Source organism: Clarias gariepinus, chromosome 8 (genome assembly GCF_024256425.1).
Source record: "Clarias gariepinus isolate MV-2021 ecotype Netherlands chromosome 8, CGAR_prim_01v2, whole genome shotgun sequence".
Lineage (NCBI taxonomy): Eukaryota > Metazoa > Chordata > Actinopteri > Siluriformes > Clariidae > Clarias > Clarias gariepinus.
Genome location: NC_071107.1, coordinates 2,594,173 through 2,614,740, shown reverse-complemented (window position 1 = coordinate 2,614,740; position 20,568 = coordinate 2,594,173). Strand labels below are relative to the sequence as shown.

The 20,568-nt window shown below is 39.9% G+C and overlaps 1 protein-coding gene across 1 annotated transcript in view; it reads right to left on the bottom strand.

The window, feature by feature from the left end:
- Positions 1 to 15,220, bottom strand: part of hhip (hedgehog interacting protein) — a 34,931-nt gene extending 19,711 nt beyond the window's left edge. Inside the window, exons 1-4 of the mRNA XM_053502683.1 lie at positions 14,311 to 15,220; positions 10,159 to 10,351; positions 3,289 to 3,424; positions 1,624 to 1,825 (exon numbers count right to left, since the gene is read on the bottom strand). Coding sequence (XP_053358658.1) covers positions 1,624 to 1,825; positions 3,289 to 3,424; positions 10,159 to 10,351; positions 14,311 to 14,565 — 786 coding nt within the window. The 5' untranslated portion in view covers positions 14,566 to 15,220. The remainder of the gene's footprint in view (positions 1 to 1,623; positions 1,826 to 3,288; positions 3,425 to 10,158; positions 10,352 to 14,310) is intronic.
- Between the last annotated feature and the right edge of the window lie 5,348 nt (positions 15,221 to 20,568).

Below are 20,568 nucleotides of genomic sequence, written 5' to 3'. Positions count from 1 at the left end.
CTTTCAGGTGGTTAGTAATTGACTTATTATGTCACAGAAGTTAGCTAGTGGTAAACTGGTACCATGTCAAACAGTAACAGCAAGTTTGGAGTGCTGCGTGCTGTACGATTAACTTTTTGTACAAATTAGATGCACACCATCCTTTGTGGCTTCTTCCACTGTTCTGCATTTTGCTCGACGTCTGGGGCAGGGAGTAGCTCGAATCCCAACTGCATAATCTGGGTGTGCTAGTCTGACTTTTCGAGTTTGATTCAGTAAGATTTCAGTCTGACTAACATGCTTTCATTTATTTTAAATGTGTGGTTTTAGTCGGACAAACACAAATTAGCCAGACTGACACCATGTACTGAGTGTAAAGCAAAAAGCATCTTCCGTATACATTTTGCCATTTCCCCTTCCATATTGCACTAGTGGGTTCTGTGTTCTTCTACTCACTCCTTCTATTTATACCAACACTGTATCTGGTTTAAAATCTTTTCAACTTTAGACTCAGGCCTGCAGGGCACAGACAAAGTGTGAGGTAGAAAGGTAAAAAGTCTTGCCTTAGGTTTTACCCCAAACGTCCTTAGTTTTTATTTAGTTCAACATTAAAATATACTAAAAATGCACCTGACCTGCATTATGGCATCCTGGAGATGAGACTTCCCTGATACCAGGAGCCCAGGATAGATGGAATTCCATTCATCCTGGGCTCCTGGAGGTGCTAATTGCTCTTCACTACAGACACATTCACATCTTCCTGTCTGGAACTAATCCATGGAGTAGAGCGATGTGTATTCAAAGAAGCACTCCTCTCTCTCTGAACTATTCATGACTGTGCCTGACACTGAATATGTCTGTTTATTTTTGCTCTATAAAGCATGCTAGTTATTGTCAGGCATGCACTTCCACACTGGGTTCAGGTAATACACATCACCCCAGTTGAACCAGATCAGAAAAAACGAATAGAAACAATACATGTGCTATTTAACAAATTGGGGGCCATGCCCAAAAAGTCGAAAGCTCTTGTTTAAGGGGGAAATAAACCAGATGGTCCAGCTTCTCGCGACCAAATCGGTATACTAATGGTGTGTACAGGACCTCATTAATCCCATTCCCACAAACTCCCAAGGGAATTCTGATTGATCTCCATTCACCTAATATAAATTTTTTTTAATGTTATATATTTATATTTTTTCTTACAGTTTATTTAAAAATATAAACAGTTTAGTTTTTTGAACATCGATGCAAGCAGTTAATGATGATGCATGAATGAAAACAGGAAATGCATCATGCAGTGCTGTGCAAAGAGGATGCAATCTCTTATTATACTGTAGGGCTAATTAACTACGCCTTTTTTTTTTGCTTCCCAAAACTGTCCACCCTATTTTGCTGGATTGGATTTGGTGAACTATAGCAATGGTCGACTTGTAATTGTACAACATTATTAGATCAAAATCTGAAACCAATGATTTTATTTTGTCTTTTTGGCCAGAATTCCCAGACCACCGCACATAGTACTGGCCCAGGTGAACAATAGTCTAAAGTGCTGTTTTTTTAGAGCCAAAAAAAACTATATATATATTTTTTTTACCGTATTCCACCCACTAACTAGCATTTAAACAATGCTTCAGTGTGTCTCACCTTGATCCCAGTTTGCACTAGCTTGTGGATGTCCAGGTATGGCTCTTTAAGAAGCTCCATATCATGGGTGAGGATGTGCACAAATCCTTCCTTCTCCACAATGAAAAGGCGCTGCGAGCCATCCCCACAATGCACCACGGCCACCGGCTGACGTAGTCCACTCAAGATCTCCTGAGCGCAGTAGCAGTTGTGCTTATGCTTCCTGATGAAGAGAGCAGCTGAGTCAGATCATTCAATAATAAATTGTTAAAAACAACATTAGGTGGCATGGTGGCAAGCACTGGGGCCGTGCACCTCCAGGGTCCGGGTTGGTGGAGTTTGCTTGTTCTTTCTGTGCTTGGTGGGTTTCCCCCAGCTAGTCCGGTTTCCTCCCACAATTCAAAGGCATGCAGCTTAGGCTAATTGCCTGTAGTGTGTGAATGAGCATGTGACTGTGTATGTGTGTGCCTTGCAATAAATTGGCATCCCGTTCCAGGGTGTACCACTCTAAAGGAGAATGCTTCATATAATGGATTTTCGAATGATTTATATCGTATAGTTTTCTGTATAAATTGGTGAATTGGTGAAAGGTGTCTCCAAGTCTTTAAGACAGGACATTGTGCGTCGTGTGGTTTCTCAATAACATAACAAACTCCGTTTTTTTACTGTGGAAAATGGGAGGTCAATGAGGGAGTGACATTAATTATAAAAGAACAAATTTTAAACATTGCTTTAATATGAGAAGAATAAATCACTATATAAAAATTTTTTTATCTTTAGGGTCACAAAGTTGACCAGTTGTCTATACCAGCAAGTGCGTCGGGAGCATTAGCGCGGTCAGCGGCAGGTGCCGGCAGCTACAAAGGGAATCGACACAGGTTTAGGAATGCACAATGCGATCCTGCTGATACGGACATTCTGGTCTGTTTTGTCTAATATTCACACTGATAAATATCAGACAAATATGTCTATGTTTAAAGAGTTACTATCTACTCATATTTACATTACTGAACATATCCAAAGTGTTTTCTCGTTGCTCTGGCTCCAAGGATGGAACAAACGAAAGATGTTTTGGCAAAAAAGTCAGGTGTGGATTAAAGTGTTCCGGAGCAAATGTAAACTAAATCGATGTAGTCCTTATCAGAATCCTGAGGTTCAAACTCAACATCGGAGTGAACATTTGAGCTCTTTAGGCCAAAAGTTTTTAAAAAAATTAAAAAAGGACACCTATTTTGTTGGTTCTCCTTTAATTCTATCAGCTAAGATAGCTGCTTTCAGAGACCGTCCCTGACCATGTCCTTTCACATAAGCTTCAAAGCCCACTGGTGCAGATCAGAGCAGGAGCAGCATAAGCACTTTCTTTGTGCCCGTAAAGCTGGCTAAACCAGCACTAGACAAACAAACCTGGCTCGGGCCATGAGAAGGAGGGGGCATCGAGCCAGGCCGAGAGCACAAGCGGGAATATTTTTACATGTAGGCTCATTCATGCATGTTGGGACATCAATGACCTCTGCTCCTATCTGCCACAGTGCTGGCATTCATCGTCTGATAAACTCAATTTTTTAAATCGTCAGCACAGAACTAACTGTGACGTGAAGCCATCTAATCCATGAATGCCAAGGATTGCTCTTATGTAAAGAAATGCAACAATTAATCACTGAAATCTGAATGTACATCTATACATACCTGTCGATTCTCTCATCTCCCAAGTAGTTGGAATCCTGCCCGCGCAGTAGCTTTCGGTGGAAATCGGGAAAGCACAGGCCCCCGTTCCTCCTCCCGTAGTATTGGCAGAACTCGTCTACATCGGCTTGGAACAGCTCTGCCAAACACAGACAGACAACTGCGCTCAGCCCGAAAACAGACACCACGCGAGTCTTAGAGGATGATGTCATCGCCTCCAAGACCAGCAGAATCCCCTGTAGCTAAAGCTGTTCCCCAGGCAAGCTCACACAGTTCGAGACGTCTCACCACAGGCTCAAGCTAAATCCCATCTGTGGTTATGGTGCTCTAGCTCGACACTTGCTTTAACATTTATAAATCTTACTCTTAGATGAACCTGTAATCCACAACATCGCTGAGTCTGTAGTGGGTGTGGAGTTTATGTACCGCTGATATTACAACTACAAATATATATGGGACGTAAAGGTAAAAGACATTTTAAACACAGCGAAGTCATCCTTTACAACAAGTTATGCATATGTTTTAGATTAATAAATTAAAAAATAACAGTCTGCTGAACTTTTGTCTGTCTCAACAAACTATAACTCACGAGTACATTCAGGACGTGAAATTTTTTAAATATTCGAACAATTCAACAGGATGTAACTGGAGGTTACATTTTTCTGAATTTCCAAAAGGTCATGGCAAAAAGAAAAGTATGTTCTATGATTTGTTCTTTTTTTATTTTCTGAGATATTGGCTCAACCCTGGAACCTACGGCTACAATCACATTACCAACCTAAGGTGACTCAAATCTGATGAATTTTTTTTCACCCTAATATAATACAGATGTGTTTTTAAGGCTGTCTGAAAGTTCAAATCTGATGTTTTTTCCGATTGTATCTAAATCACTTTTATAAACGGTCCTAGATTGGGTATACAGTATATCCCATACTTGGTCATGTGACTTGAATGAGAAGGCGCAGATCAGATTTCATGCATAGGGTGCTCGCTGACGTCAACATTCAGCACCGGCAGCGTGGGGATTTCATAGCAATGCCATCAACAGCTGCTGAACCAGCTTAAGTGAGACGTCTGGCTTTCTTCCTTCTTCTGGACCTCAACAAATACAGCCTACTAACTCCTCGCTGTCATCCAAGGCTAAACCCCAAGCATGTATTTTTGCTAAAATTGCATCTCTTGCTGGGTTTTATCCCAGATAACGTGAGCAAAGACGATCAATGTGCACATGTGTGCCGTTTCAGAAGACAGACACTTCCACGTTAGAGTCAGACAAAATTCACTTGTAATGTGAACTGCCATGACAGGCAAAATCCCATCTGGATCAAAAGGCCTGTAGTGTAAATCAATGAAGGCAAATTATTCATTAAAACTAATTAATGCATGTCATTAGCATGGATGCTAGATAAAGAAATTAGATGTATTTATTAGTTATATGCTAAAGAACGCGGCTACCCATGATACAAAAGTAGCTGTATTTAGGAAAGAAAACATTTTTAGAATGGTTAAATGCTTGTTTCTTTAAATAAAAAAAAAATTAAGTTACACGGGCTAAACGACACCACCTCTTTATCACTGTATACAACCGAGAGATATTGCGAAACTGTTTCAGACAAATGTGAGCGTTGAACACGCAAAACACAAGCGTGTCAAACTCAAACTTGTCAAACGTTCAGTGAAGTCCATTTTTCATCTGGAACATGTCAGTAAGATTCAAACAGATGATGAATGAACACCTAAATTTGATTGATTGTGCTTCGCAGATTAGATTTCCTTGCTTGCTATCAGGGGAAACACACTGATTTACTTCTCTATTAAACAGCCAGTATAAACCGCTCAGGATGTAAACAGCCCCCTTGGGAAGCGGGAGTGATAAAAACCTAAACGTGGCCTACGTGGTAAGGCTTTACAGCGATGTTTGTAAAAATGTAGCTTTGTTAACAGCTCCACAGTGACATAAAAACAACCGGGTTGGTGATTTCCTCTTAACTAAACCCTCGGTGAGATGAGCGTCTGCTGGGGAGGGCAGAGCAAATACAACAGTGATCGAAACACAAACACACTCCCCACTTTACTTTCATCTTTAACAAACCCCTTCGCATTGCCCGAGGAGTGTGTATGTGTGTGTGTGTGTGTTTGTTGTATGTTTGCTGGTGCTGGTGCTGGGGGTGACCACACCAACAACTGAGGTGATAGGATATCCCTAAACATCTAAACACAACAAGGAGATCAAAGCCACACGCACATACACGCTCAGCCATGCCACCCACGCGCAAGTTGTTATCTCAGGCCTGCTAGTACGAGTGCCGCGTCATAGCGAGGCAAAGCGGGAAACGTCTTTATGGGGATACTACCTAGTCTGATAACGGACTGGGGTGTCTCTGGTGCTGAAAGATGGATAAGAAGCCCATAAAAGATGCTGTTTGTAAGCTCTGTGGAGTTTTAGAAGATGAATAAGTGCTAATGGCTTTGCCTTGAAGTGGCTGAGGTTGGTGGTGAACAACAACACTGACACGATGAAATGCATCAATTCTTTAGAACTTTATAAAGATCTAACAATGGGTTATTGTTTTCCAAGTTGGTTTCAACATACAGTACTGTGCAAAAAGTTGTGCCACTCAAATGCTTTATATTTTGTTCCAAAGAGACTTTCTTTTATTTTTAACATAGTCCTGGGAAATAGTTCTCCAGGCTCCCGTCCCTGGACCTGACGTAGTGACCTACGAATCATTCAAACATTAAAAAACATCTAACTTAAGGTGAGAAAACAGGTGCCGATGATGACAGATGATCAGGCCGGTGATTAGTAGACTGGTGATGCTGAATGCTGAGTGGTTGGAACAGACGAGAGGGGAAATGAGGTCGCTGCTGAGGTTGTTACATTATTTTTTTTTAAATAATATCTGTAGGCCAAAACATTTCTTTAATTTCCCATTTCTTTAATTTGATATGCATCATTTAATTTGAATTTAATACAAAGAAATACTGTTGATCATAATATTATTAATGATGTAAGTTAAATTACAATGTTATTTACAGCAGCGTTTCTATGATGTGAAATGTAGTTAGCTTACTGTCCTGGTGTTCCTAATTACAGAAATAATGGTCAACAATTGTTGAATTCCTACGAAACAAAGAGGTTTGTTGACCGTTGTTTTAGTTTTTTAAGGATTTCGTCTATTACTAAGACGAATGTGAGTTTAAATCCCAGCACTGTCTCCTTTTAAGTGGCTCTGGATAAACGTGTCAGGCAAATATGTGAAGAATGAATATGCAGAAAAACAACAGCGAGACATCAGTTCTCCTGGTTGACTGCTCGTGCGACCTCCTTTAAAGTACATCTCAATTATCCTGACATAAAGTAATACATTTGAGACAACAGCTCATATTTATGGCAACCAGCAGTTTTAAGAGAAAAATGAAAGCGATATGACCTCGGCTTTCTCCTACATTTATGGGCATGTGAGCAAGTTAGAATTAAAGATGAGGATCCAGTAGGCAGAGTTATACAGTAACGTGCTCATTCGGTTTTATTCATTTTACACAAACCGGAATTCTGCTCCAGGCTTTTGGTGCCAGAATGAAATGACCTGTTAGCACCAGCAAGTCAAAAGATTTCTACCAGTGACCTGAACAACTTAAATTTGGGCACTAATAGCTTTCTTTGTTCAGCTAGAAATGTGTGACTTGTATTGACACATTTACCTTGTAGTTCAGTTCTCAATAGGTCAAATTTTTTTATTTAAATAAATGATTTTTTTTGTTTGTTTATTTATTTAATTATTTTGTTTATTTATTTTATTAATTTGTTTGTTAATTTATTTAATCCAAAAAATTGATTGATGGATACCTGATCTTTATGATTCTCAACAGAGTTGAGAAAGTTTTAATCCTGAACATTGTTTTAAAGCACTTTATCCAAGGCTATCCAAGCTAGCCCTAACCCTAACCCTAACCCTGGGTTACTCCAGGTATGATACATTTTTACATATACATGCATTTCTTTGCTATAAAACTACATTGCTGGTTAAGTTCGGAGGATGCACAGGAATTCTTTCTTTATTTTTTTCGGCTGTGGAATGAACAATTTGAGTCCCATTATTTCTTTGGGAAAATTCGATTTGGTTTACAGGTGTTTTGGAATACAAGCTGCTTCCGGAACGAATTATGCTCGTAATCCAAGGTTCCACTGTACATGCATTTTTTTTGCTATAAAACATTGCTGGTTCAATTCGGAGGATGCACAGAACTTCTGGTGTCAAAATGTGGTTGAGGATTTCCGCTTCTTACTATGTCACATAATCCTTATTTAAATATTATAAAATAGGATTTTTTTAAACTTTTTTCCCTGAGCCCCTCCTTATAAAGAAATTGTAACATGATACAGTAATACAGTTATCAAAATGGAGCTTACTGAACCAGGATTTTGCAATAAGCATAACTTAATTAGACTAAATACTGTATTTTTATTTGATGAGTCACAAATTGTAACTTAAAAAAGGGAAAAAAGTATATAAATTCTTTATACCTGCTTTAACATATGTATGTGCTAACCTGCTTTGTTGCAATATCAGATGTAACTACAAATGAATAAAACAATAATCATGTACATTTCAAAAATAAAAAAAAAATTGTAAAAGACATGACATTATTTTGTTCTTTAAAAAAGTATAAAATGATATAAGAAGAATAAAATTCTTAGGGTTATTACTTCTGGTTGAGGTGTCACGCCACTCTATTGCTGATAATTTTTTTCTGTGTCATTTTACCCTGAAGTTTGTTGCACCATCCACATTGAGAGTTTGCATTTTCATCATATAATAAACCACTCAGGGGGGGAAAGGCCCAGAATATAAAAGTATTCACTAGAAAATAAATTATATGTACATAAAAAAAAAAGAAACTACAAGCCTACGGTTCTAATTTGGGCCATTTATGGTTAACAACTTCCCTAAACATATGGCCAAATTACTACATGGCCACACACTGTCTGCGCGTCCGCACAGTACGGCCCGGTTTTATTGTACTGCCCCGAGAGCGCGACTCTGTCCACATCGCTGCTTCTATGGTTATACTTGCATCTGGTTATCTTCCAGCTCAACCTGGGTGGCCACCCAAAGTACTTGACATCTTGATGCACTTCAGCAGTTTTACATATACACAACCTTTGTAGAAAAATAAATGTGTCATTCGTCACCACATATGCTGATTTTGAAAGAGAGCGAGAGGGGAGGAGGGACGAGGAGGAGAGCCGAGGTTGGTGGACTTCTGTTCTCTGGTCTTTGGCGATGTTTTTTCTGCGTCGATCGTTTTCAGCATGTTTGACCGACAATATGTTTAGGACGACTGATTTGTTTGTGTATCTGTGTATAAGTGTGTGTGTGTGTGGCCTGCTTGGATATCTACCCCAGTCTAATCTACATACCATCCCATCAGATGGAATGTGCCAAGCAGTGACAGTTGCGGCCTCTGCACAGTGACACACCCAGGCAAACACAGGAAGTTTGTTCCTAATGCCATTCATGCTATAAAACATAACGCCCCCCCAACCCCAACCCCAAGCCCCCCATTATAGCTGCCTAATGTTTAACCGTTGTGATTTTCTTTTTTCGGCTCGGCAGCAAGCATACACTGTTTAGACTTTCTTGAATGCACCACCAAGAAAAAACAAACCGTCGAAGCGGACGGCTGTCATAAAACAGCTGGTATTTTCCGCCACACCGTGCGGCAGGGCAAGGTGTCAGGGGCGGTCGTGTCTAGACCTTAGTCATACACGTGCACCCCGGCTCCACTGACGTAAATACAGACGCTTGCCAGGAATACAAAAAAAAAAAAATACATTAAACCATTCATTCACATCTATTCATGCTAGATTGTCAGGATTTATTTCGAGTATGTGTGTGCGTATATGTGAGTGCCTATATGTGTGTGTGTGTGTGTCCACTCATGGGTGCTGAGGTGTGTCTGACAGCTGCGACATGACAGTGCGTGAGAACACCACTTGGTCCGTGATTGCTTGCATTAAGATATGACTTGAACAATTATGACTAGTAAAGTTCTTAACTTTTTAAAAATTAAATGTTTTTTTTTTTTTCATGTTTGTGCAAGTATGAGATTTGATTATTAAGGAAAAGATCTAGAGCATATTAAAATAGCAAAACCTGTGCCAAGCGCCATGAATCCGAGGGGATTCTGCTGTATCTCAGATTGTACCGAACAGCAGAAATATTTAGACGTTCACATAATCCTTTCAGTGGAAGCGCAGAACGACAGTGCTCACGGGCATCGTGTGGGATGGCACTGTGTGGAGAAGAAAAAAAAAAAAGCAAGCAAGCAGTACGTCCTGTACGCCAGGACTAATCAGTCAGCTTTGTTAGGGTTTGGCAGAAGCCTTGAGCACCATATTTATGTGTGTGTATATGTGTGACCCATAAACAGTGGCCGCTGCTGTGGGATAAGTCAATACCTTTCGCTCAGTGTCTAGATGCGTAGCATCTGTGGAATGATAATCCTTGTATTGTAACCTTTACTGGGATTTTATTCAAACATTTGGAAAGGGTTTGGCTCTGACGTCTTTTCCTCTGGCTTTAGGCTAAGCATTCATGCTGTAAACGTCCATGTGCTCACAGCGGATCGAGGTTAGAAGCTGTATTACACAACGAAAAGACCTTTGGAACAAACACACAGTTGGACGTTTGCTGTCCTGCTGTTTCTTTTACAACATTTGATTCGTTTTTGCTTGGAAACAAATGCATTTGTCGCACTGCCATTTGAGGTTTGCGAGCATTACGCAATTGTTTTAATAAACGGCTCTGAAGCATCAAATAAGGTTTACTTATGAGTGTTATTTAATATAGCGCCAGTTTATATTACCTGGTACGTGCCCCCTACAGGTATAGTAGAACTCTTGGCAGTAGTCGAGGCAAAGACGGGGCAGATCTGGTTCATGGTGTCGTGCTGACTCTTGTTCGGATAAGTGGAAGAGCATCTGGGCATTTGGTGAGCAGCGGGCACACTTGATCTCCTCCAGCAGTCTGGAACACTCCGTGTTATTGGTGGAAAAGATCTGAGGAGATCAGGCAAACAGTGTTACAGCAACGACATTTAAGAATTCATAAAACATTATAGCTATAGAAGCAGAACATATGCAGTATGTTTGAATGGATTTGGTGCTTTTTTTTTCGTAATTTCGTTGAATTGAACTGGCTTTCGAGTCTTAGTGGGCGATTCTGATTTGGTTGTGCGATAGATAGATTGGCATTTGAAGAAGGCTGTGACATTTGAGTCTCGATGGAATTGGGATGAGTCTCGCTGGCGTTTGGGTGATTTTTGATAATTCTGTATTAGAATCTCATCGTAGTCTGGTTGGCCTTTGGATGCGGCTTTGCCTTTTTGTCTTGTTGGCCTTGGGATGAGTCTGGTTGGCACTGGAATAGGCTTTATTGTCTATTTGAATCTTGCTGTTTTTGGCAGGGGTGGAGAGGGTGAGCCTGATTGGCACTGGAAAGAGCCTGATTAGAGTATGATTGGCACTGTATTCACATCGGCTTTTCTTATTCACTGGCTTTGGAGTGAATCTGAGTGGCATTATGATGCGATTTCTTTGGTTTTCAAGGAGTCACAAAGATTCCTCGACCACTTGATGAAGCTGATCTACTTTAAAAAGATGACAACAGAGGCTGCCAAACAGTTAAATTTAGTTAAACCAGTTAAATCCAAAATTACACATTACATGTTGGCAGCATGCCATGCTACAAAACAAAAACAAACAAACAAAAAAAAACACACGGTAGAAAAAAATGCAAGAAAAAAAAAAACGTGTGCTTTCTGAATGCTCTTTTAAGTCAGCAAACGAATGCAAACAAATAGATCGGGGCCGAGAAAATTAGCAGGTTTATTTACGTAACAAATTAGCTGTAATAAAACAACAGTGTAATGGGCCTCTCCTCCACAGGCGTGCGCCTGTGGCCCAGCAGCAGCCGCCTGGTACCACTCGCCTGCTCTGTGTGAGGTCCATGTGTAAACACCAATTTAGAGATAGACAGGCACATCATTCCACCGCTGGGATCAACAAATTAGCAGTCTGTCCAAGTCAATTAAAGCTGTGGCCTGCCCCCAGCCTCTTAAACAGGAACCTACAGCCACAAAAGTTTAAGTTTTAACTTTATAATTAAGTCTATAATTCAGCCAAATTAGCACTGAAAGACATTTGAGTGGTGGTGTTGGTGTGTGTGTTTTTCTGTATACAAGAAAGAAGATAAATGAAACTGTAAGGAACCTGGCTTACCATCCTACTGAGAATGCAAGGTTGTGATGAACAATGCATAATACAGGTATACTGTCTGGGACATTCTTTCCTGTCTTACTCTGACGCTTCTGCTTGGTTCCCCAGCTCATCTAGTACCTCTTCTCCTGCTTTTAAATTGCCCATTGATCTAGCAAGCCGTGGACTGGCACATGGTCCACGGAGAGCAGCATTTGTGCGCTCTCAAGCATGCCCAGTGCCCATATGCTGTTGGGATAGGCTCCAGTGATGCCCTCACCCGTACCACAAACAAGAGCACCTTTGTTTGTTGGGGTAGGGGAAAAAATATATATATGTGCTCTAGAATTTAAAAGTATTTCCTAAAGAGGGATGAAAAACCATCAGGGTAAGTCATGAAGATTTCAGCCTTTTTAAGTCAGGCGTCATTCCTGACAAGTTGCTTCATGAATATATTGCTTCCATTACATAACAAGAATGAAGGCCAAGTCATACGACATGGTTAACATTAATAGCAAATGTTATAAACAAACCATTAAACAAACATTAAACCCGGGAATAAACTTGTGTCGAACCTTCCTTTGATCCCCTTGCACTTTAAAATGTTCTGGTCAGCACATACTCTAGGATTTGAATCTCTAAATAAATGTTGCTTATGCCTTGTTTTACCATGACCACAATTCTTAAAAGATATATACTTTTTTGAATAATAAAGAAATCTGGATTTATCAAGATCATCCAGAGCGGTACTGCAGCTGCTGGGGTTACTTATTAAGATCTGCACAATTGCCTTTGTCAGTGAGATTACCAGAACAAACATATAAACACACAAAGACACACTTGAAGACAATTGCTTGTCATTCAACCTTACACAATGGAGGCGGCTAAAGTCCCACAAGGCCACACGGTAAGAGGCAACCAGGAGGCCAAGGAGTCGCATTACGTCATGGATAGCCGAAATTCTGTACAAGTTGGAGGTTTTATGAAATCTGCATCAGAAATAAAGCGCAGATCTGATCGTAGGACGTTGTGAGGAATCGCATTAACCTGACCATCTAGTTCTTTAAGGGAGCAAGCTCATCTGTGGCTAAAGTGTTTAAGGGCTTAAGCCAAACATTTTTGGTCCCTTAGGGGGAATAGGTGTAAGTTTTCAAGGGGGGGGGGGTTGGGGGGAGGGGGGGGGGGTGCAGGGCAAACGCTCTCCCCACGGCATTAACACTTGGCCAGGGCCGAGCATTCGGGAGAGTGATGTTCTCCAGCTCCAGCCATTAGTGAAACTAACAAACACAATGGTGTTGTTGTTATTCTTTTGCCATTGGCTCAAAAGGCTCCGTGTGTGGGCAGTGTAGCGGGGAGGAGGAGATGTCCACTCCCTGTTTTGTTCCATTCAGAACCACTCTTATTTGCATGACTTGAGCAAATGAAATGATGCAATATGGCTTTTTTCTCCCAAAATGTAATGCCACCCAGCCACATGGGCTGCCCGACCAAGGCCTTTTACATGAGAAAAGGGGCACTTTTCTTTTTCTTTTTTTTTTTGCTGTGAATTTGCTATAGAACCACATTTTTTTTATTTGGTCCATGATTTAATTAAAGCATGGAGTCAATGGGACTGAGTTTGCCAATGCAAAAGAATTGCCAATCAGACACATAAATCTGCATTTAAATAAAACCTGTGTGCTGGAAACATCAGGTGTTTAGGTAGGGATTTGTTCAGGTAATAGCTGGTAAACACTGGGTTTTCATGAATGACTGAACATTTATAAAACAGCACAGGACACAGACACAGACATTGAACATATCTGTCAAACAGGCTAATGCAGAACCACGCATCAAGAACATCCCTAAAACCAGATGAAGGCATGAAACCACGATGAACCTGCTACAAAATTTTCATTTCTATGAACCTCTAAGAATGATCATTAATAGCTATAAAGGGAGGTTTTAAGTGAGACTCGATTCTATTCGACTGAACTTTAGTGTCACTGCGCATGTGTTGTATGATACGAGGCAATGAAATACAGTTTGCATCTAACCAGAAGTGCATTTGTGGCAGAGCAAAATAAATGACATGTAAGAATAAGGACAAGAAGTAAACATATAAGGTGTTATATTCAATAGATGGATGCAATAAAGGAAGACATTGTATACCATGATTATGATATCGTTGTGAGCAAATTATTCTGTAGAGCGCAATGAGGGAGGATATGGTGGAACATGTGCAACAGTTATAGTAGTATATATATGTATATATAGTAGTGCATTCTGAGTATTTTAAAGTTTATATATTGAGCTACAGTTTCGTTACAGTATAAGTTATGAGCAGCAAAAAAGGAGTGCAATCCTATCCTATACAGTTTGTTATAGATAGAGATAGGATGAGATTTTTACACCCACCTTGGCATGACTTTCAATCTGTACATAAGGTTTTTAAAAAGGTCATGACTTACTTAGGTTTTTTTACATGTCTATAAGTGCAAATGATGAATGAATGAGATAAATCACATTTCAACTCTTGACTTAAATCACTTCATTGGATTGAAATGTTACAAAGCTTAGGGTTAGAGGTTAATCCAGATCTATTCTAAATGAGATGTATGGTCAGAGCAAGAGTTGCAAGCGCAGCTAGTTTTTATACTTATCAAGAGAACATCCAGTCCAGGGGCTTTAACACACCTGATTCACGACCAGGTGTGTGAGAGCAGGACCTAGGCGAGGATGACAAGACAGGAGCGATGAAAACAAGCATGTGAGTGCGTTACCGTGGGGTCTGTCCGGTGCGGGACTCTGCGGCTCGGGCAGCACGAGGCGCGCGGGTAGAGCGCGGAGCAGACGTCTCCAACGCCGCCGCCGGGTGCTTTGCGCTCCTTCTTCTTCAGGCGCCTCGGCAGACTCCCGTCGTAGCATCTCCGCCTCCGCGGACTCAGCTCGCCCTTGTCGCCCCACTTGGCGTCCGCGCACTCCCACAGGTCGGCCACGGCGATCACCAACACGAGCACGAACTTCAGATGCCTCATGGCAGGGAAATAAATAATCTCTCACTCTCTCTCTCCCTCTCTCCCTCTCTCTCTCTATATATAGAGAGAAATGTATCTTTATATATAACGGCTCTGAGATCAAAGGGTTGCTTTGATGTTTCTGATTTTAAAGGAAAAGTTTCCTCCTCCTCCCCCCCCAAAAAAAACAATGTATACAATCTTCTGTTGATTGATGTGTTAAGTAACTTTGTAACAAAAATTAAGTGTACATCAAAGGCAGGGGAAACAAACAAACAAACAAACAAACAAACACCCAGCAACTTCACGGGAATAAATAAGGCTACAAGTGCAGTCCCGACACGTGTAAAACGTGTTCTTTTATCATACTGTAACAAGCTTTAAAACGTGTAGCATATTCATCCGGATAAATAACCTCAAGTTAAATCCCGTTTAAGCAGCGCGTAAAAAAAAAAAAAAAAAGTTTAGTCGTCTCTCTCTCTCTCTGTCTCTCTCTCACACACGCGATGCTCCGATTCTTCCGCGCGCTCACGTGCTTGTTCCGATGCGTCTCCGTCTTCTTTTTAACCAGCGCGCGAGAAGCGAGTCGGATGACGTGCGTCGACGAGAGCGCGCAATAGACGCACGGAACGCGCACGGTGCTACCTGTTGGGACGGGTCGGGTCTGATAGCTCGTGTCGCAATCCTGCACACTGTTACTGTTATCCTCTTCTCTAACACACCCATTTAAACCCCCCTCCCAAGCACACACACACACACACACACACACACACCCTAACACCACCCCCCCAGAAAGGGCTTAGTGTAAAATGAACGGGTTTACAGTATGTGTGTGTACGTGTGAGTGTGTTGTGTGTGTTAAAGACGAGCTTTAACACACACACACACAGGCTCTAAGTTTTAGTGTTAAGTCAGAGAGTATGTTTCCCAACCCTGGTCCTAAATTCCAAGTTTTACACTTGTTATGATTTTATGATATTCCTCTGTTATAATAACTTTTTAATTAAACCATAGAGTTAAATCAGGACAGATCAGCGTGCAAAGTAATAAGGCAACTTTAATTTTTTTTTAAAGAATTTTTTATTTAAGTTCAGCCTTTATTTGTCACATATACATCACTGCTCAGTGAAATTCTTTATTCTTTGCATATCCTGCTTATTGTTTAAAACATTTTTAAATGTTTCAGGCTGGGATCAGAGAGCAGGGTTGGCCATTATACAGCGCCCCTGGAGCAGACAGGGTTAAGGGCTTTTCTCAAGGGCCCAACAGCGGGTACCTGGCGGAGCTTTGGCTCGAACCATCGACCAGTCCGATCACTGACTCAGAGCCTTGAAACGTTGAGCCACCACCGCGCCTAACTTTAAACAAAGCTAAATGTTGTGTGCTTTTTAAAACCTACTCAAAAAAGTAACCAACAGTCCAATTATATACAGCATACCTTATATATATATATATTTATTCTTTTAAGATATTTATTTAGCCTATTTATATTTCCAGCTGAGATATTATAAATGAAAAAGAATCAGAAAATGAAGCACCAAAAATGTTTCGCCATTTGATAAAAAAATTAAATAATTCCATTTAAAAGCTCAAATACAGAAAATGTAAATGATTCGTTATCACAAAATTTGACTTTAATCTATTTTACAGTAACATGAGCATTTAAGTGTTTTCAGACTTAACAAAGTAAAAGAAGCATTACAAGTACTGCTTTTATCGTGAATACTGTCAAAGCAAGTCAACATTAAAAGAAAAAACAAGACAACAAATGAACACAAGAAGAAGAAGACAAACAACAGAGGTAAATATTTTTCAGAAAAACTGCTTCAGTCAATATTTCTGCAACGTAAAAAGAGATCTCTGAAACTGCATTTCAAATCTATTGACAAATAACATTTTAATGAAATCCCCCAAAACCTCATCTTTTACTGCGTCATGGACAGTTGTGCTTATTGCAAACTCAGTGAAACTTTTTCTTGCTGATTTAGGCATTGGAACCAGGCCTACATCTAGCATACCCAGGGGAATGAGATAATGGAATCTCCCCTTTAACTTTTGTTGGTCATTAAATGCAAACAAACTCGTTCCAGGGCTAATCAGGAGGCCGCAGCGGGATGGTCTTCGTTGATTAAAACATGCTACGCTATTACACAAGTGGGGATGTTAGAATGCCTGGTATTTCTGTTCTTCAGAAGGCTCCTGATAAGACAGAGCCAAACGCAGGACAAGTTCTCTTTTCTTCTCTTCTTCAGAGAGATCTCCAGATTGCCAGTCCATGAGGGAATGTCCGTAGCAATAAAGAGAGAAAGAGAGAGAGAGAGAGAGAGAATAGAACAGACCTCAAATCAGCTCCACTGCCACACCTGCACTTCCTTGGGGGTCTGACCCTGACCAGAGCTCTACTTGCTTATCATTACGGATCAGGAGCTGCAGGAATCCATGCTGATTGTGAAATGGCGGACAGTTATGGAAATGCTTCCGAGCTCCAAACAGGCATCATATGGGAAAAGTTTGCCTTATCTTATTCCTTGTCACAATTTAACTAAATTCTATTATGTTCGTTAGCAATGTTTTCAGATAGTATGTAAATTACAACCAAAATTAATAGTAAAAAAAAAAAAAATATATATATATATAAAAAATATGAATAGAAATTGTGTGTGTGTGTGTTTTAAGAATCTCCCATGAAACAACCGTTATTGATGAAGGAAATCTTGTAAAAACCCAATTTTCATGAGTTCAATAGCCACTAGTTTGTAATTGCAGAATAATATGTCAGTTTAAATAGACAATTATGGGAAAAATAATGAACAAATGGATGATATGCTGCTGCTGCCAGGTATGAAGTGAAGATACACTGACCATCCTGAAGTTGACAGTTTTCTGATAAACACACACTCTAGTGTTTTATTTCTCTTATACTTTGACAAATCGCCAGCATTATTATTATGTTAATTAAAAATGCCGTTTTATCTGCATATATGTAGTTACATTAATGTTAGAAAGAGACATATTTCCAAAAAAGGAACTTAGTTGCTATATTCATTAATGTCAAAACAGCTATAATCAGGTGTTTCATCACAGTCTCTCAATTTTCTCTTTATTGAAGCTAATACGGGAAAAAACTTGAAAATGTTTTTAACCTTTAAACGTCAATGGCAAATAGAGCAAATTTTTATGTTCACGAGAAAGCTGTAAACCTTCAGTGTGACTTAGGGACACACACACACACACACATATATATATACAATCATACATTATACAATTATACACTCTTACAGGTGCCTGTAATGTAATTAAGCAGCTAAAAAATAATAGAGGCAAGTATTACGATCTTGACTTTTACAAAGGCCAAACTGTAATGACTAGATGACTGGGTTATTGGGTTATAGAGTGATGCTCAGAGCAGTGTTTTGCAACAGTATTTAGCAGAGTAATGCACAATGCACAATGCCATAATGCAATTTATTTAGAAATGGTTTGAGGAACAATAACTTTAAAGTGTTTTCTTGGCCTTTGAAATTCCTCCCCAGATCCCAGATCTAATCGAGTATCTATTCGATATGATGAACTAACAAGTCCGACCCATGGTCCCGCCTTACAATTTACAGCATGCAAAGGGTCTGCTGCTAAGGTCTTGGTGCCAGAGAGCACAGCATACCTTCAGACCTCTTGTGTTGTCCATGCCTCAATGGTTTGTTGCCAGCATGAGGGAAACCTACACGGTTGTAGACAAGACAAGTGGTTTTCATGTTATGGCTGATGCTTGTGAAATCCCCTTAAATGGACAGGTATTTATTCCCATTAGTTCTTATGGTTAGCAGGTGCTAGTGTACAAAATGATAAGAAGAAACAATTAATGTGCTTGCAATATTGTAGGTTGTACCTTGAGAGAAAACGCTCGGAAAAGGTGTAGCCCCCCTCTTGATAAGAATAATTACAGAAAATGGGAGAACAGAGATATGAAAGCAGGAAGGTCTTGCAAGATGCATCTCAGGTATGAGAAGCCCAAACCTGATTGGGATGAAAACATGTGGGAGGCAGCTGTGGATGGAGAACAGAGTTAAATGCGTCTGCTTTGGAGAAAGGAGAAATAGAGAGGCCCCTGGAGAGAATAGTGATTTATACTTAAGTCCTGAAGATCTGTAGTACCAAAAGCATTTTTTACTATTTTAGATACAGTAATTTACAGTGTTTACAGTTACATTACAGCGTTACTTTCTAATAAAAGTAACTAGTTCAAGTAATTTTCCACTGCAGAAAATGAAAACTTCTTTGTGATTCCTAATGCATGTTGTTTTAGTCAAGACCTTTATAACTATTCTACCATCATCACTCAGTAAAGTCTGGCCCATAATCTGTTAACTAATAATACCCCTATCTCACCTACGCGGTGGCCGTAGGCACGGTTCATCATGATTCACCGCCAGTTTTGACACTGTGATTACATTTCCATCTTTCCGCGCGTCGGTCCTCGCATAGTCAAACCGCATACGTGAGATAGGGGTATAACAGCAGGAATAACAGAGCGGGGCAGGTTATCGAGTACGGGGCTTGTAGGATGACTTTCACACACACACACACTAATGGATGGGTAATAACTGCTGTTTGGCTCACAAATTACATAAATTGTCTGAATAACAGATTACATAAAAAAAAAAATTATTGAATAACTGGGTACTTAAATGGCGTACCTAACGCGTTAGATTACTCGTTATATCACAAAAGTGATCCATGTACTCTAACGTGTTATTTTGTAACGTGTTACACCCAACAATGGTAATTTAAATTATAGCTGCGAATAATTAATCAAAACTTGCCAATGCAGTCAGTGCAGGTTATATTAACATGACATTCATAAACAGCCATTTATGATCTTTTGTAAGAAAAACTAAAATCTCCAGTTATTCAATCTCCATTACTGCAGTAAACAAACCAGTCAGGCTGGTTTGTTTACTGCAGTAATGGACACTTTAGAACAACGCTACTGCATCCACTAAAACAAATCCATATGTACATTTGCCATGTTGCCTGCTGAATGAATTAAAGTGGCTTGCGAGGAAGTCAGACTTTTTTTTCCTTTTGCCAAAGGGCAAAACAAAATTCACTTTTTTGTCCTTCATTATCCTTCTCATTCTGTATTCCTTAACATTTATAAATTGATGTTATTTCCTATGCATAATAATATGATGCATAATAACTCATTGCATACATTACTTTTCCAACAAAGCAGCACACCTTAAAGAAATTAACGCGCACACACACACACAGACACACACACACACACACACACACAGTTCCAGACCAAACTGCTAAATCATAAACATATCATAAGAACAAGCATAGTCATATAGTACTGGGTGCGTTTATGGCAATTGTTCCTTTGGTTTTATATAAAATACACGTCTGTGGTTAAGAAGTCGACTGTGGTGGGCAGTTCCAGAATATGCTTTGCTTTGTCATTTGGGAAAGTCCCTGGGCGCAAAATTGGTTTTCTCAATCGAAAATGGCAAGGCATAACCCGTAGTCCTTTAGCCCTTAAAGAAACCCACACATGGTTCTGACCACAAAAGGACCACCAACACTGTGCAAGTCACTAGAAATGGAACGCTCATGTGATCATCTAAAGAGTCATTACAGGAGGTAATACAGGCCTGTCGGCATCGCCCGCTCCCTTCCTCTGTGCCCCCACCAGTCATAGCGCTCATTAATGCTACAGGTGTTTGTAGTGGCCAGGATGTTCTAATAGTGGTTTAATCAACTTCAGCTAGTCGATTAATCAGGGGTGGAAAAAGTCCACAGAATTTACATTTGAGTGAAAGTATATTGTACACTGTAGAAAATGTGATGAAATCTTTCTTTGTTACATACACTTTTATGATTTGTATTAAATTGGTAAAAATTATTTCTATTGTATAATTTTATTTCCATGCTGTTTTGCATGAAAGCACTTAATTGCCAGTAACTCAACTGACTACTGAACAGAAAACAGGCTAACTTACTATAGATGAATAAAAGGAGTTA